Genomic DNA, 18,384 nt, shown 5'->3' with positions numbered 1-18,384 from the left:
TTCACACAAACCAGAGTTGTGAAGATTCATATCTAGATACATTATTGCTCTTTTCATTTTTAAAAATATCCAAAAGCCTTCTATATTCATGACCTCATTTGATTTTCACCATCCCGTGAGAAATGCTGAGTAGTCTGGGTGTTGTTTAAGGTTCTCAGCAGCCTAGGAACTGAACTTCATCATCTAATCCAGTAGCCTTCATTGTGCTCCCATGGAATTCTGCTTGTGTTTTCATTAGCTGGACCAATGTGTTCCATTACTAAATCTAGCAGAGGGGAAAAAATAATCAAGTTCATAGGGAAAAAAGTAAGTTAATGGGAACATTTCAGTTTTTAGCTTTTCTTTCATAATTTTTCATAGCTCTTTGGTGCCTGCTATAAACTAGTAAAATTTTCAGAAAAACTCTGCAATAACTGTATCAAGTTTTGTTCAACTTTTGTTCAGATATAAAGTCTCAAGGCTATGGTTTTATTACACATATATTCTCACGTTTTGAGTAAACCATTTCTATTACAATAATGAAATTAAATTGCAAAGTACTGGGTTGGCCAAAAAGTTCATTCGGTTAACGAAGACATCGTTCAATAAATTTCTTGGTGAAAATGAAAAATTTTTACTTAAAACCAAGTGAACTTTTTGGCCAACCCAATATTACAAAAGTAGCAAGCATGGTGTCACAGCACATCATGACCACCAAGCAAGTTTGATTAAAAAAAAACTAAAGTCAATACTCTCTTTGGAAACTGAGTCCCCAATGATATAACACAGTTAACAAAATTGCATGGCAACTTCTAAATGCCAGTCTTCAGGTTCCAAATCCAATGACCCTTTCACATTGCAGGAAACCGCATCTGCCTAAGACAACTGCCAACACATAATGGAGGAATGCAAGGGGAGGGCAACATGGATGTCCCAGGTCTTCAAGCCCTTGCTGTTATGCAAGTTGTCTCTTACCTAATGTAATGGCCTCTGGCCAATGATACTGAAAAAGAACCGTGCAGGATTTCTAATGGCACGCTAAGATTAGTAGCCACACACAAAATCAGAGTCATTCTAATTTTTTTTATTGAAATGACGATAAAATAAAAAAAGAACAGTGACCATTTTAATCAAACTTTTACTTTACAAATATAAAAATATAACCAAAACTTGTTTCTTTTATACATTTTTCTATAAACTTAATGCCAGAGAAATTCTCAAAGCCAAATTATAAATGATGCTTGTACATTATGATGTGAACACAGCAACCAAAGTTTAAGTTTTTAAATGCGCTGATCTTTCCCTTAACAGAACATAATACATTTTCTCAATTTAGCTCTAGTCTTAACGATACAATCTATCACTAAAATACAAATTACATCTAAACTGGCTTAATCTAGATTTACTTAGGTTTTAGTCAGTTTTTTCACAAAAACAAGCTAGATAAATACAAGCTAATATTAAAATGTGTTTTATGGCTCAAGTCAAATTACAGTATTATACTTCTCATTACATATTTAGCAAAGGCAAACTGCTTCAAATGAGTCCAGTTTAACCCAAATAATGAGTAATGTAAAACATGTGGAATAATTATAGGAAATCAAACCTCATGCTTATATAAGCTGACTTGTATTACAGTCAGCTTATATAAGTAAAACCCACTAGGCCTTCTCTGACAATGGGACATACAAAATTTTGCACTCTCTGAAGCAGTCTTAGTGATGGGCACATACTGTTCCAAACGCTATGAACTAGTGAAAACATCAGGTTTGAAGAACTCAAACATGGAAAAGGTACTCCACGAATTTCATCTCAAAAAATGAAGTCATTAAAAACCTGAGAGTGTAAGAGTCGCACCATTTAAGAAAGGGAATTTTAAGCTGATTGCCTTAAAGGAGGACCTCTACCTCTCACTTCTAATTAGCCATGTAAGAAAACAGACTGGCTAGTTTGGGTATGTTTTATCCAAATAAAATGCTAACTTAACAGAATCCTTAAATATACAAAATAGGGCTTCCCTGGTGGTGAGAGTCCGCCTGCCAATGCAGGGGACACGGGTTCGTGCCCCGGTCCGGGAAGATCCCACATGCCGCAGAGCGGCTGGGCCTGTGAGCCATGGCTGCTGAGCCTGCGCATCCGGAGCCTGTGCTCCGCAACAGGAGAGGCCACAACAGTGAGAGGCCCGCGTACCGCAAAAAAAAAAAAAAAATAATAATAATAACTGAACCATACGATGCTAATTACAAGGGAAGACAATGATAAAAAGTAAGAAGTCTTAACTACTGTTAAAAGTACAAATTCATACACAGAATTATCATAATGCTATTTTAAGTATTATCTAGTTTTAAAAAATCACAAGTCTTCATCACATAGAAAAAAATAGATTTCACTTTTCTTCAAAGGGATGTCAATCCTAAAATGATTTAAAACATTTGAGTAAAACTTTTTAGTTTTTCCCTCAACCTACTGAGTATTTTCCAATGCCATTTAGTAGTCTTATGTAGAGTATTCACTACTCAGATTACTCAGGGAAAAGAACACGGCATATATTGTAATTATACAATGCAAAAGTGGGCTCTCATTTACAAACAAACCTGGAATATAGAAGGCACTCAAAAATATAAGTTAATCAAGAGCTCATTTAAAAACTAGTCAGTATTTATTATTTAGAGAATTGGAATGCACATTTTAAGACTGTTGGTTCTTGAAGAAGTGTGATAAGAACTTACCTAATGAAAGTGTTAAACAGTACCCTTGTACCCTCTTTCTAATGGAATACATCAAATTTGAACTTCCCTAGTTCTACTATTTTCATCAGGAAACTTAACAAGTGGGCATTGGGATACAACTATAACTAACCAGTTCAAATACAAGTTTTAAAAATTTGTGTTTGTGTTATAAATTTTACACTCAAAACCAGATCTATTATATTCCAAAGTTACTAACTCAGCCAACTTACTGTTTTTCTCACTTAAGCCCCAGGGTATGGATGACTGACTCAAGCACTTATACAACTGGGAAGTAATGCTCAAGAAAGAATTTCTAGGTCAAAGCTTAAGTTACAAAAGGACACAAGTGGCCTCGAATCAGATGACTCTTCAACTCAAACACTCCTTACTGACAGCACTATAAATCACACCAAGAAAAAGTCTGCCTCTCCTCACTCTCCCCAAATGGCAGGAGCTAACACACCTGCAAGTCATCACTGCAGCTTTTCACTTGGATTCCAGAAACAATCATGGAAGGTGGGCTAGATCGAGCCATCTCCATCTCTGCCTTCCCCAATCTTGTAGGATTCATCAGTGAGCTCACCAGTAAAATTACAGTTAAGTTAGAAACAAGTGAATGTAAACCAGAAGGGCCGGACTGTTACACTTGAAGGAGGATGACTGTTCACAAAACTAGGGGCTTTTTCAAAGGAGATCCCTGGTCATTTTTGGTCCTGGAGACCGGTGCTCACCTACTACTAAGCATGGGCACAGTTATAGTCACTATTAGATACGTAATTGTGTGAAGATCTGACAGGATCTCAACTAAATAAACTTGAATGTTTATAAACATAATTGCTCAACTGCTCTTGGTCTGATTTTCTCAAGTCTAAATAGGGAATAATGTATGATGTATCTTTCACATCACCCAATATTCAGGAGAACAGCCCTGTGGTCAGTACCATAAAGACGTACAACTAACCAAAAGGTCATTTCTATCTATTAAAAACATTAACTGTGTCAATCTCTTTAAGTAGCTGCATCTTATAAGATTTCCTCTACATTAAACCTACAGTCAATCATTTGTAATAAGGCATACACAATATACCATTAAGCAATAACACGACCAGCAAACTCTTTTGCCTTAAGATTTATTTTTTAATTCCCTCAAATTTGATCCTAATTTAGCAGTGTTTTTAAAAGATTTTTTAATTTGGTATTTTTCTCTTAGGCTGACAAAATCTAATTGATTCAGATCATTCCAAAATATTTTTGAAAAGGCTTTGTGTCACTCGTTAAAACCAAATTTTCATCTCTTTCACTGTAACTTCACGTCAATTGAAATAACTAACTTTACAATCCAAGAGTTCAAAACGTAACAGGCCCACTTTTAGAAACTTCTTTCACCTTCACAGATCATTTTACCACGGTTGTAAGAATAACTAAGATACATAAATTCCAACAGCACAAATGTTGGAATTTGTGCATTATGGGGGAGGGTTCTAATGAGCGCTGGATCTCTCTCTTTTTATACCAATGCCCAAAACTTTCCCCAGCCTAGTCAATTTTAATAGTTTCCCATCTGTTTAATTAGGATCTGTTGTTTGTGAAGTAAGATCTGGTGATACTGGTATAAAATGTACTAGTCAGTAATACACTGGGAGTTCTGCTCTAATACAACTCATTAAGAGTGTAAAACTGGTACAGGAGTTGCACCTTGGACTCACTCAAGCAAATCTAGCTCCCAAAAGTAACAGAAGATCCTCATCACAAAGATCTGCAACACGGTTTTGGAGTATACCCCCAAGAATGGTATCAGAGCAAGGGTCCCACAAACTTTATTGACCTAAACCTGCCATTGTCTCTTAACATTCACCTGCCTAGTGGGGGAAAAGCAATCCTTGCCTGTAAGAATTTTACAAGTTTAATGTGAAATTAAAAAACAAAACAACAACAAAAAAACAAATAGAAAGAAGTCCACTTTCTTTAATGTTGTACAAAAAAGTATAAGTAGAACCAAAAGTAAATTAAACATTATCACATTTGTTTATACCACAATCAAATTTTTCATATTAACTTTACCATTCAAACAACAGAAAGTAGGTGGTAATTAGGGACTGGGGAAGAGATAAAACCAAAAAAACTTTTCTAGCATGTTTACTCTACACTGTGTATAGCTGTGCTCACAGAGACGGCTTCCCTTACTTCTCTGCTGCGCAGGAATTCAGTTGTATATAAAATTGAACCTGAATTTTAAAAAGAACAATATCTTTATTAAAAACAGTATTATTTACATAGTTTCTACCTTAGTTGATAAAGAAATTTATTTGGACATTTCAACCCTCCCTTGACATTTTGGGCATTTTCCACACAGAGACCCCCTTTTCTTCCACCTGTCACATCTTACACATTATATAACAGTATCGCTGAATACTTACAATTTAAAAACTTTTAAGAGTGTAAATTTGATTAATTATCCACTTTCCTCGAGGGAAGGAAAAGTTATTATACCTCATTGTATTCTGACCACTCAGCACAATTACTGTTACCTGATAAGTAGTGTTTAAATAAATGAATAATATGACTCTTTTTTCATATCCCATACTTCACCGTGTAACCCATCAGCAGACCAAAGCAGAGGAGCAAAAGATGAAGTCTGATTTCTGTGCCAAAATAGAAATACCAATTTCATACTAAACAAGCTTTCATAGAAGGCCAAAATCACTACTGAAAATTTTTTTAAACTAACATTTATTAAGCACTTACCAGGTGCCTGGCATAATTCTAAGCGCTTTATATGTATTATTTCATTTAGTCGTAACAATTCTATGAAGCTGGGACTACCATCCGCATTTACAGATAAAGAAACAGGTATAATAATTTGTCAAAGGTCACATTGCCAGGAGGCAGTGAAGATGGAATTCAAATCCATGTAGAATCCATATTATTAACCACTATGATATTCTGATTGACTCAAGGACCTCAACCAGTACAAGTCAATTTAAAAAACAAAACAACACACATTTCTCATCACTCCATCTGCCTTAAAAAAAAAAAAAAAATCAAATTCCATGTAAAAATTCAGGACTTAATCCCACATGCCCCAACTTGGGCCTGAATAGATTTCCAAATGGAAAGAGAATATGTATTATACCTAGAGATTCAATTCTCCACATTTTTATATACGTAACTCCCATCATATTTATTATCCTCATATTTATTATACATTGCTGACTACTATTTTACCATCTCTTCTTTGAATGAAGACTTCAAACTTAACTGTAGAGAATATCAGATTTGGGGAGGAACAGATGCACAAACACCAGAATGTCATGCTGCAACTTAGGGTCTGAGGACACAGTCATATTTAATCTTTGGCTTAATCTGCACAAGACCTAAGGATCCATCTACTGTCTTAGTTTCCTTGAAGACCAAAATTTATGAACTGTTCCTCCTCAAGTGGCTTGGATTATTTTAAATCTGGCAGTTTAGACTTATCAACCACAAAACATCCAACTTTCCATACCTGCTCAAAAGCTGGGGGAGACTAGAAATGATGGGTCCATATCCAGGTGCATTGTCATACAGTTCAAAAAGTGGTGCAGCTACCAGCTTGTAATTTTTAGGGACTGCAAACAAGGCTAAAATAAGATAAAACAGTATTCATTTTCTATATTTTCTTATATAATCACTGCTTCTACTTCGCTAGTAAAGTATAACCAATTTTACATTTGAGAAACTTTTGAGGAAAAAGTTAACTCTCATTAACACACTTTGGTTGTGTCTTTTAAGCAAAGTTCATAGTCACAGCTTTGAAACTGACTCTCCAAAGAGATCTATGCTGTTAACAACCACGAGCACCTTATGAGTGCTGGCCCTGGGAGAAGGGGGAGAAGACCCCTGAGCTTCTAATTCATTTTGTATTCCATTTTAAAAGTAACAAAAAATGAAGTAATTATTTGTTAATATGCACAACAGAGCTAAATACTATATTAAAAAAATCAATTCATCTGTTTCCTAAAATTTTCAGTTTATCACAATGTGAAAATCAATACAAACAGCTAAACAGTTATTAACAATACTATAATCTGGTATTTTAGGCTCTAGTTACTTACTTTTCCCTGTAACATGACTGGCAGATCCAAGAAAAAGTAGGTAATTCTGTATAAAAATGGTATGTGCTTTTAGTTTAATGATAAATCCCCAAATGCAAGGAACTTGGGAAAAACACAAATAGAAGTATCCTTGAAATTACACTGCAAAAGTTTTTAGATGGCTGCCTTCAAAAACAAAATAACTTACCCTTCTCTTGAAGCTGAACCAAAAACAACTTCTTATGTTCCTTAGGTTTTGTAATATGTGCAGGAATATATGGATACTAAAATAACAAGAAAATAATTTGTAGTTGCCAAGACATCCCTGATACCTCCCATGCCTCCACTGACCAACTTCTCCTGTTTCAGACATTAAGCTCAAATATCAGCCCTCTGAGACCAAGTTACTCATAACCCCAACAAAATATTAACATGTATACCATGGCTTCATTTATTTCTTACATGTTTACTCCCCAATATACTGTAAACTGCTTGGAGAAGAAGGATCCTTTCTAGTCTTCCCTTTACCAGGATCTGGTACCTAACAGATGTACTAATAAATAAATGCTTTAATAAATATAAAATATCAAGCAGTAAACCATTCAACTGTTCAAGACAATTAAATATGTACACATAGGATTTATTGCTTGAGAAGTTTAAACACAATGAAGTCTGATATTAATGTTTTTAATAAAAGTTGTCTTTTAAAAATATATCACTAAGTTAAATTTTCTAGAATCTTGATGTGGACATGTTTACTATATTAAAAGTTTAAATACAGCCCGTGAGGTATTTAACAGGACATTCCTCCCCACAACAACCACACACGCATATGGGACACATGCTGCAGGAACACCAGGTGAGCCGTCTTTGTCAGCTGGACAAAGTCAAATTGCTTGTGAAAAATGAGAAAATATTTTGAAGAATTTAAAGGGATGAAGAGAATCAGAGAGAGAAGGTTGCTACCTGAGAAAGAAGAATTTTAACACAGAGAATTTTACAAGTCTAAGATAGAGACTTCTTTTTGTTCTGTGTGCGTATAATGAAAACCTCTCCTACATCTCCCCATAATACATTCAGAAAAATCTACTTTTCTTTTGCAGTATTTGAGGGCAGGGGAATTAACAAGTGCTGAAAATAGGCGTAATGAGAAAGGAGGATAAAAACAGTGGCTGCCAAAAGGAGGTATTATCACCCCCATTTTATGTAAGGAACTTGTGCAGAGAGCCTAAGTATCTTTCCCATGATGATACAGCTAAGCAGCAATGCCAGGATTCAATTGAATCTATCCAACTCTCATCTAACTATAAAAGCCTATGTTATTTCCCACTATGCTGTCCCAATGGCACCCAACCAGTACTCTGGCTAGAATAATTATGTACCAGAGCCATCCCTAGGGTATAATGAATCAAGACAGTTATCCTAGACTTTGGAGGTACCCTACACAATCATGAAAACCAGGCACATTGGCAGCAACAGAGACAAAGAAGTGAGAAGAGCCTGAACAGCACAGTGAGACCTGTGGTTCACATACAACAAAAGTTCCCAAACCATGGCCAAACCAGTGACCAGCATTACCCCAGTTTTCTTCTACTCGAGGCTATATGTTCCTTTTTGTTTAAGCCTTTCTTTTCCATTCCTCATCTTGGTGTTTAAGCCAACTGCACTTTACACAAAAAGACCAGGGACATGGTGTGATGCTCTTTTCCCACTGACACCTAACCAATACCCTAAATTTACTAAATAAACACACAATCCTTATGTCATATCTTGTACTAACAGAGCCAAGCTTAGGGTTCAGTGAATTAAGAGAACTGTCCTAGAACCGTGGTAGGGGAGGTGAATGAGGGTATTCAGAAAAGTAGCCTGGAAAATGTTGGTATTATTACTGAGCATTTGCCAGTTAGATCAAGGAATGTTCAAGAAACCAAACAAAGTTTATAATAATTGTTCTATTTATCTTTGGACCAGAAACTTCACTATTTCCAGATGAAATTATACTTTCCTAACGCCAAGACAATTCTCAGGTAGTGAGCATGAGCACCAGCTTCCACAGCACCTTCTCTTTCTATCCTGCAGCTACACCAGAGTCAGAAGACAACAAACAGAACAGTCCTCTGCTTGGCTAATATTCTGTGCAATTCTTGACCTGGAACATCTTATCATGCAAAGAAGTTATCAAAGGCATAGAGCCTTGTCAGAAGAATTCAGGATCCAACTTACTAAGGCTCCCATTAGTCAAAAGATAGGAAAATTTGAGCATTAGTAACATTAGCAATCATTATAATGGATTAAAATACATCAAATATATTGAAACCCTTTAGGTCAAACGACACCTTAAAAGGTCACCAAAAGAGATGCTTTTTGTGCTTCTCATCGGTTTCTCATCCCACCTCAAATTTCAGGGAGGCTGTGCTTTAAAGTGTCAAAAAGCTCCCTTGCTTGCTTCCAACATCCCACTCTTGCTTTTCAGCCTCAAAGCATTTCCAAAGCCCTGGAAATTCTCTCAACCAGTGATAGGTCTCAACATGAAAGGGCAAGGGAGTTATTACAACCCTCATCCAATGGGAGATGGAAGTCCCTGGCCTTCCATCCTTCCAACAGACAATTCTGAGGTGCATCCCTCATGGTCCTTAGCAGGATCAATCCAGTTACTCACAGGTGTAATAAGATCAATTATGTACCTTTTTTAAAAAAAAAAAAAAAAAAAAACTTCTGCTGCTTCTGGTCTCCCTTTCCCTGCACTCTGCTGCTTCCTGGGATCACATCCCAAACAAACTACCTGCACCCAAGTCTTTGTCTTACTCTCTTTTTGAATAAAGTCATGACTTTGGAGGATGCTAAGAAATTAACTCATTCTTCTGAACACCGGTAAGTAGAGGAAAAGAAGCATCTGTTTCTTCCTACACAAACGATACCTCAGGGTAACAAATAATTGGTAAGTTTTTCTTTACATAAGGAACACAATCCTGATTAATTAATAGATCTAGGAAACTATTACCCATGAGCTACTAACATTATGAAAAGAAACAACCAGACATTAGAAAATTCCTGATGGAAGTAAACAATACCACCTGTGGTAGCCAGGCTCCAAGATCACCCTCAATGATTCCTGTCTCATGGTATCTCCTCCCACAATGTACTATGTTGGTCTGTGTGACCAATAGCATACAGCAGAAGTGATGGTATGTCACTGCGAAGATTAGGTTATAACAGACTGGGACGCCAGCTGTCTTACTAGGAGTTGCCCTATGGAGATGCTCTCACAACAACTGAGGGAGGCCTTCGGTCAGCAGCCAACAAGGAACTGAAGCCTTCAGTTCAATAGCCCAGGAGGAAATGAGAGGTATGCTCACAAATACATGTGTGAGCTTCGGATCAGATAATTCAGCCTCAGTCCAGCCTTCAGATAATGCAATCCCGGCCAAGAACTTGACCATAACTTAGCTGGGTGACAGAACCACCCAGCTAAGCAGCTCCCAGATGCCTTACCCTGAGAAACTAAGATAATAAATGTCTGTTGTTTTAGGCTGCTAAGTTCTGGGAAAATACGTATACAGCAATAGATAAATAATATACCACCTATGACAAGCCTTGTACCCACTTCGCAAAAAAACTGAACCCAAATCCAGTCTCGTGATCTAACTAAGCAATTTATATAGGACACGGAGGAGAAAGCTATGTGTTCAATAATACCAGGGGAATGCAATCAGCAATGAAAACACTAAGAACTTTAAATGGCCTGTCTCCATTAACAAATAAATTACAAGGAAAAAAAGAAAAACGGAGCCAACCTACAGAAGAAAAAGAGACTTAAGAGACTATCCTAGGGACTTCCCTGGTGGTGCAGTGGTTAACAATTCACCTGCCAATGCAGGGAACACAGGTTCGAACCCTGGTACAGGAAGATCCCACATGCCACAGAGCAACTAAGCCCGTGCGCCACAACTACTGAAGCCGGTACACCCTAGAGCCCGTGAGCCACAACTACCGTGTGCTGCAACTACTGAAGCCCACGCACCTAGAGCCCATGCTCCGCAACAAGAGAAGCCACCGCAATGAGAAGCCCACGCACCACAATGAAGACCCAACGCAGCCAAAATAAATAAATAAGTTTTAAAAAAGAGACTATCCTAATTCAAACAAATTATAAAAATAAAATTTGAAACTATCAGGGATATTTGAACAGTGACTACACATTTAATGATATTATGAAATAATTTATTTTTAGTATGATAATGGTAGCACTGTGGTTATGTTTTTAAAAAGATCCTTACTTTTTAGAGATGCACATTAAAATATTTACAACTGAAATTATATCTAGGATTTGCTTCAAAATAACCCAAGATGAGGGCAGCAGGAATGGAGCAGTCAGGGGAAGGACAGGGTTGGTGAAGTTTGACCATGAGTTGCTAACTGCTGAGGGTGGATGATAGGTAATGAGGTTTGTTTACTTTTACTATTCTATTTTTGTATATATTTGAAATTTTCCTTTAAAAGAAAAAAATGCTTGGCTTTTTAAATTTAAATTAAGTAGGGAAGAAAGGAAATTTCAAGTCAAATTCTACTATGATCTTTTTAAATGGCTGGAATTAAATCAGCTTCCTACTTCCCCAAATGCCCAGCAAATGTAACTGAACACTAACCTGAGGAGGTTCAAAATTTGGTCTCCACCAGTTACCAATGCAGTCATCAATAACCCAGTCTTGCAGGACTCCATCTTGACGACCCAATATCTGTCAAAAAGAAATGATAGAGCCAGTAAACAACTAAATATACATAGCCATGAATATCCTTCTTCAGTGAAGAAAATATCTTTGGCAGCACTCCTAATGGAGACTAATGGCTAATATGCCTCCCACATGGATTTCCTTTCTATAATTTGTTTATTATTTATTATCTGCGTCACTCTGCCCAAGACACACTATTAGTTCAAAATTAGCAGTCTAGCATCAACATAACCATGGAGGACCAACACATCTGCTCTATGTCCTTGCTATGCATGGAAAACCAAAGGTGATCAATTACCTACACCAGCCAACGGCATACAATAGTTTTTTCTAGAATCAACTGTAGCTTTTGTAAATCACCCATCTAACCAACCTATAGAAATAAGTGTGCAAAATTCACAATTTTCATTTCTATAAATATGTATAACATGGGATTAAGGTTAATCAAAGCTATATTCTATATATTTTAATTGGTCAAAAATTCGTAATGAGAAAGAACAGTTCCCTGTCCCACTTCACCACTCCCACTGGCTATAACTTTCAACTCTTAGCTGTTTTCCCCCAATATTTGCCTCTATTTTTAAAAGCATTCTTCTTGTTTTTAAATAGACAGTTTATCTCAGTTTTACATTTACAGAAAAGTTGAAAAGATGGTACAGAGACTTCCCATATATCCCATACCCAGTTTTCCCTACTTTTAACATCTTACATAAGGATAGCACATTTGCCACAACTGATGAACCAATACTGATACCTCCTTATTAATTGAAGTCTGTATTTTAAACAGATGACCTTAGTTTTTACCCAATGTCCTTTTTTCAGTTTCCAGAATCCCATCTAGGATATCACATTATATTTGCATTTCTCCTCAGGCTCCTCTAGACTGTGACAGTTTCTCAAACTTTCCTTATTTTTTATAACCTTGACAGTTGTGAGGAGTACTAGTTAGGTATTTTGTAGAATGTCCCTCCATTAAACTGGTAGAAGTCTGTAAGTTTCCCTATTCAGGATGTAAACTTTCATGTATTCTCCCTACCTCCTCAACTTTTTCATTGTTTAGTGTTTTCTGATTCAATCTCTATAGAGAATTAATCAGCAGCCAGTATTTGCCTAAATGTACAGAGTGGGGAAGACGATCTAGGTATATAAATAATCCTATACAGACTGCCAGTCAATTCAGTTTTCAGTCCATACATGCCCCCTCTTTCACTGGCACTAGGCACTCCCAATTCCTTGGCCTTTCTGGTGTTCTACAGTGCTGGGTCCTGGACTTGCCCTTCTGCTGGACTGAGGTTCTGGCTAAGTCAGTTATGATTTGCTCATCTGCTTTCTAGCTTCTAACAGTTTTTTCTTGCTGCTATCTCATTTTGCACTCCCTCAATCCTACTGGATTTTTACCTTTCTAAAACCCCTTTACTACTTGTCGGTAGAGTTCTGAGAAAAAGCTGAGGTAAGCAGGTAGGTTCAATCTACCATATGTAAATGAAAGTCCAAACACAGCACAATATTTAAGAGTTGTAATGCGTTTAAAAAATACAAAAAAGACAAACCAATAGGTCAAAGTGGTAGAATTACAGGTGATTTTAGTTTTGTCTCTCCTACTTTCTGTATTTGCCAAACCTGTTGTACAGAATATGTATTAGTTTTGTAACTAAGGGGGTGGGGGGATTGCATGCTAAAAAAGAAAAATATTTAATAATGAAAACAGCTTACAATCTCAAAAACCTCCAGCATCTATATGCATTTGGCCCCAAGTCTTTAGAGACAGACATTAGAACAACTTCTAAGAAGTAGCACAACTTGGGCAAAGCCTAAAAGATATGGGTAAAAATGAAAACAGGTATATAACAGGAATCATTCCCTTGTCAAAATTCTATTGACACCTATTCTGGAATAAAACTACCTGCATTCAAATCTCCAGCTTCACGACACATTAGTTGTATAACATCAAGCAAGTTACTTGAACTCTCTGTGCTCTAATTTCCTTATCGGTAAAACAGGATTAATAATAGTACCCACTTCCTAGTGCTGTTATGATGAGTAAAGGAATTATCGCATGTAAAGCACTTAAAGTGCTTAGCAGTCAGTACTCAGTAAATGTTGTTTCATTAACCATTATTGCTGTATATACAATATCAATGTAAAATAATGTTAAGATAAAGGAAGTATAAGTATAACTTGCAACTTGCTTAGTACAATAAACATTGTACTAAGATTCTCAGGTTTAAGTTATATTTATTGAAAACTAAATAGTTAAAATAAACTCATCCCTTTCAAGACATAAAAAAACCTGATTATGCATTAAGTTGATGGTATTTAAATGAGCATTAATGAAACCCTCAAAGTGGTTAAATAGAAAAATACCTCTGTCATTAAGCGTTTTAGTCCCTCAACTTCATCTTCTCCTGGGTTAAGCTCACCACCAGGTCTGTATAAAGGTTAAGAATTTCAGCTTTCAACTTAATACAATTTGGGGATAACAGAAAAAACACAATAATAATTATTTCTATCAAGTAACTGCATAACACATTTCAGTATCACATGATAAGGCAATCAAAGCAAACTAATGTCAAACGGAGGGGGAGAATGTGCTAGAAAACTGAATTCATAATGTTAAGTCGCCTGACTTACAGTACACAAACCTTAGTTTTAAATAAACAAAATAGGTACCGCTACATAAACATCACATAATTGCTGGAAACCAGTCCATCCCACTCTTTTCTCTCTGGACGTTATCTGGTGATAATGGAGTCGAGAAACGCCCAGAAAGCAGTGGACCCACATTCTCTAGATCTTAAGAATGGGGCATTTTTCAAAATTTCCTAACTAGGTATTTGAGAACTCTCTTTTTGGTACAATCTGGTCAAATAGTTGTGGACTAAACACGTATTGACAGATTTATGAGCTTAAATGAGAAAACTAAACAATTATCTATAAAAATGTAACCCATTTTAAGAATAGGAAACACTATTCATCCTAAGCAGGAAATAATATCAATTGTTCTTAGTAATGCTACAAAGACACCTAGAAATTGAACTCAGACTCATTTGTTTCATAGGGCTCCTATCAAGCTCAGTCACTAACATCAACAATACACAGAAACATGCAGATTTGTACTTAGGCAATAAATGAGCACTGCACTGGAGAAAAAAATGCTTTTGAGTTTCTCTTTCTAAAGACTCCATTAACAGCAGTGTTTGTTGAGATAAATGACTAAAAGCTAAAACTGTATTCCAAAGCTGCAGAGAACAGCAATCCAATTAAAAGTTGTTAATTTCCAATGACACTTACAGTTTAAAGAAAGTTGTTCCCAGCTGTAGCAGTAACACATGGGGTAGCCGGTGCTCATGGACAATCAAAACCCCTTCTACAGTCCTCCTCATGCCAATTTTATCAAATTCCTCCCTCATGCGCTGAAATCTGGCTGCAACGGAGCTGTCCTTCTCATAGAGGGGCTCTTTTGTACCAAAAGTGTAATTGGTTAGAGGGTACCTGTGATCCAAAGACAAACATCAGAGAACTGTAGAACATAACTTAGCAGGACAGATACCAATCACATATAAGGAAACCATGGTAAAAAGTTTATATATTACACTCAGAGACAATAGGATATGTCCAAAATTAAACAACTAGTTAATAAAACAGCGGAGACTAGAATCTAGCTCTTTGGACTCTAAGGCCAGAGTTTTCATCAGAACAAGCTGCTACTTCATACTTGGAACTTTCAAGCACAGATGACAGTATCCTTAAAGTCCTTAAATGCTTAGAGGAGTGGCTATCTGAATAACTGGTAATCTTCTGGTTTTAGATCATGGATGCTACACTAACACTGCCAACCTGGCTAATGTGCCCTTGGGTTCCTCTACTAATCTAATCATAAATTCTATTAATTATGGGCGCTAATGGTTAATCTCTCTTTTTCTACAAGCTGAGTCACCACTTTCCATCATCTCCCCAGTTATTTTCTATTTCTCCCAGTCAACAATCTTCAGACTTTTCTCATACCTTTCTTTTTCAGATGAACTTTTCTTTCCCTTCTAAGCCTTTTAGCCTTCTGCATTTATTCTATTCAGTATCCCTATTCTTCCTTTCCCCTCATTTGAATCTTTTGCCCACTAGATGTAATCTGAATATTCTCTCCTCCTTTATCAAGAATTCAAAATATGACTTATATTGAAGACAGTTATCTTCTTGCCTAGTAAGATTTTTTCCTTAAAGATAGTTTAAAAACTCGTATTTATATTTCATCACAGGTACTACCTTGTAACCCCTCGATCATAAGACTTACAATAAGAAGCCTTTGGTTATAAGCCTTTGAGTAAGAATGCTTTGGCCACACCTGTCTGTCCCCAATGCATTTAGTCTACCAAAACACCTTGCATTAGAAATCAACAACAGCATAACTAATCCACTTAGTTATTCTTGAAAGGGGAACAAATCAAGGTTGCCAAAACTTATAAAATTACTTTAATCCCAGAAGCCAAATTCTAGGCATAAGTGAAGCAGCTCTAAAATAACTAAAATGAACTATTTCCAAGATGTTTTAAAGATTTTAAGAATTTCCCCAGTAGACTCAGTGCTAAATCTAACATCTTCATCACTAGCAGCAGCAATCCCACACAGCACTGTGTGCCCTGCAATTAAAAAGAAAATGCTTTATATATATTAACATGTAGTTCTCACAACCTGAGTTAGAAAGAATTAAAGACAGCTATAACACATCTCTACTGTAAAAGCCAGCTCTCCCATCACGAGATGCCATCAAGATGAAATATAAGAATTTTCAGCTGTGAAATGAGTGCCAGCCCAGATACATCTGTAGTATTCCCATCATACTGTGAGCTTTGTAAAGCAGGGACTACACCTTACTTCCTCACCCCTGTATACCCAGCATTACTCCCAGTGCCGGCTACAAAGTAAGCATTCATGCAATATCTCATACAATACTTCCTAATAAAATATATTGGAGAAGAGAGAACTTGTTTTCAATTCAGACCATTACTCACCTACGTGAACTGAGTTCACAACACAATCATTTCTGAATACTGTGTTTATATAGGAGAGGAAAGCTACTGCAAATCCATTAACCCATAACTTTAATGGAGCAAAAATTAAAACATTTTCACCGTTAGTTCCATATAATGGCTTGATGCAAATTGATCCAATAATCAAGGTAAATTAAGGGAAAATTGTGAGTCCTAGTTCTAATTACCAGTGAAAGTAATCCAGAAGCTGTGCTTTCACATTTTTTAGAAAAACATTTAGCCTTTCCCATTTCATGGGAATATTACGAGGATTTTTCTAAAGACATCGTAGGAAATTAAAATGCTATTATGTTAGTGTAATAGCTAAAGATATTAACTTGTATAATATCTACTAGTTCCAGATTTCATAAACCGAACATTTTTATTACCTAAATTTCCAGTACCTGTTTTGTCAAATAAAACAACAATAACCATCTTTTCAATTTCAAATCGCTTTTGAGGAAAGAAAGTTCATTTATTTGAATATAAAATAGAGAAACACCTAAAGTGTCCTACCGAAACACCAGTATCAGTAAATCCTTGCACCCTTTAAATACTGACCAGCATAAACTGGCCGTTTTCTTCCATTAGAGTCAGCACCACGGTGCCTCACAAACTTTCAGAGGTTATTAAAAAAAAAAAAAAAAAAAAGCACACATAATTTCTTGAGCAAGACACAGCCCGAATGTCAATTCCCTGTCACAGCGAGGTTACTTTTGAGAGCGGCTTCGAAATGCAATGGCTTGAAGAGCTTAAACAGAAAGATGCTGAAAATAAACGCAGCCCGCAATGGGATCTCTGGAGCTTCATTGTGGTCCTCGCCACGGTCTGAAAGCCCAACCACAATGAAAGCCGCAGCCCCCTCCCAAGATGGGCCCTCCTGGGCGCTTGGATCCTGTCGCTGCGGCAGGGAAGACACGTGAATGCATAGGGGGAAGCCAGATAGCCCTGAGCAGACGAATAAAATGTGTATTCAGGAGCTGAAACGCAATAAAGCAAGGGAAAAAAACTAAACCCGCGCATTATAGCTAGATCTCGAAATCTATTAGAGCAAAGCGAAAACTGCAAAAGCGATGCTACGTTATACCACTCATACCAAATAAAAACACACAATACGATACCATACACGCGATGCTAAAGGATAAACACCACGGTTTGCGGCCGCTTATCTCCGGAGAGGCGAGGAAAGAATGAGTTCACAGCAAAGGGGGTTTTCCTACAATGACTGAATGCAGGGGCATGGGAACAAGCTATCTTTCCAGAAAAGGGAAAACCCTCTCAACTAGGACTCTAGCCCCGTGGTGCTGGAGGTCGAAGAAGCGGAATCCCCCGAGGGTGCGCCAGAAGGAGAGGACTGGAGTCTTTAGGGGCGCTCACTACGAAGGAGATGCCGACAGGACAGCGCGCGAGGGCCAGGCCGCACTTACAGGTTGATGGTGCGCTCCAGGGTGAGGGGCTTGGTCTGTTGGATGTACTTGTTGCCGAACTGGTTGACCCCGCGGGGCCAGCCGGTCTGCGAGCGATTGGGCGGCACCACGGACATGCTGGCGAGCTCGGGCACTAGCGGCGAGCGGAAAAGGTGTGGCAGGGAGACGTTCCCTGTGCGGGCAGCCGTTATCTGCGACCCACTCAGCAACCGCCGCCCGCCATTAACAAGAAAGCGCCCGAGGAGGCGTACGTACGCCGGAAGTGCAGCCAGAGCCTCTGGCGGCAGGAAGTAGAGAGGCGGTGGCCTGCCCGACCGAGCAACATCGATCCAATCGCTGCTGGGATGGCCACAATATCTGGAGCTCCCATTGGTAAGTCGGGTATGGGGTCCGCCTCCCTTTACTTGGTTACTTCCTATTAG

The 18,384-nt window shown here is 37.5% G+C and overlaps 1 protein-coding gene across 2 annotated transcripts; it reads right to left on the bottom strand.

The window, feature by feature from the left end:
- Window positions 1–17: 17 nt before the first annotated feature.
- NUDT21 (nudix hydrolase 21) lies at window positions 18–18,190 on the bottom strand. Of its 2 annotated transcripts, none has more exons than XM_060000212.1 (7): window positions 17,963–18,190; window positions 14,803–15,003; window positions 13,876–13,939; window positions 11,428–11,517; window positions 6,990–7,065; window positions 6,214–6,328; window positions 18–265 (listed from the first exon to the last, which is right to left on the bottom strand). In XM_060000212.1, the coding sequence occupies exons 1-7, from the start codon at window positions 18,076–18,078 to the stop codon at window positions 235–237; spliced, it is 693 nt and encodes a 230-aa protein (XP_059856195.1). In that variant the 5' UTR covers window positions 18,079–18,190; the 3' UTR covers window positions 18–234. The 2 variants fall into 2 exon arrangements, with proteins under 2 accessions (XP_059856195.1, XP_059856196.1); XM_060000213.1 differs by lacking the exon at window positions 18–265 and adding an exon at window positions 1,043–4,933.
- Window positions 18,191–18,384: the final 194 nt, after the last annotated feature.

Source organism: Delphinus delphis, chromosome 20, assembly GCF_949987515.2.
Source record: "Delphinus delphis chromosome 20, mDelDel1.2, whole genome shotgun sequence".
Taxonomy (NCBI): Eukaryota; Metazoa; Chordata; class Mammalia; order Artiodactyla; family Delphinidae; genus Delphinus; species Delphinus delphis.
This window is presented reverse-complemented; position numbering and strand designations above follow the sequence as displayed.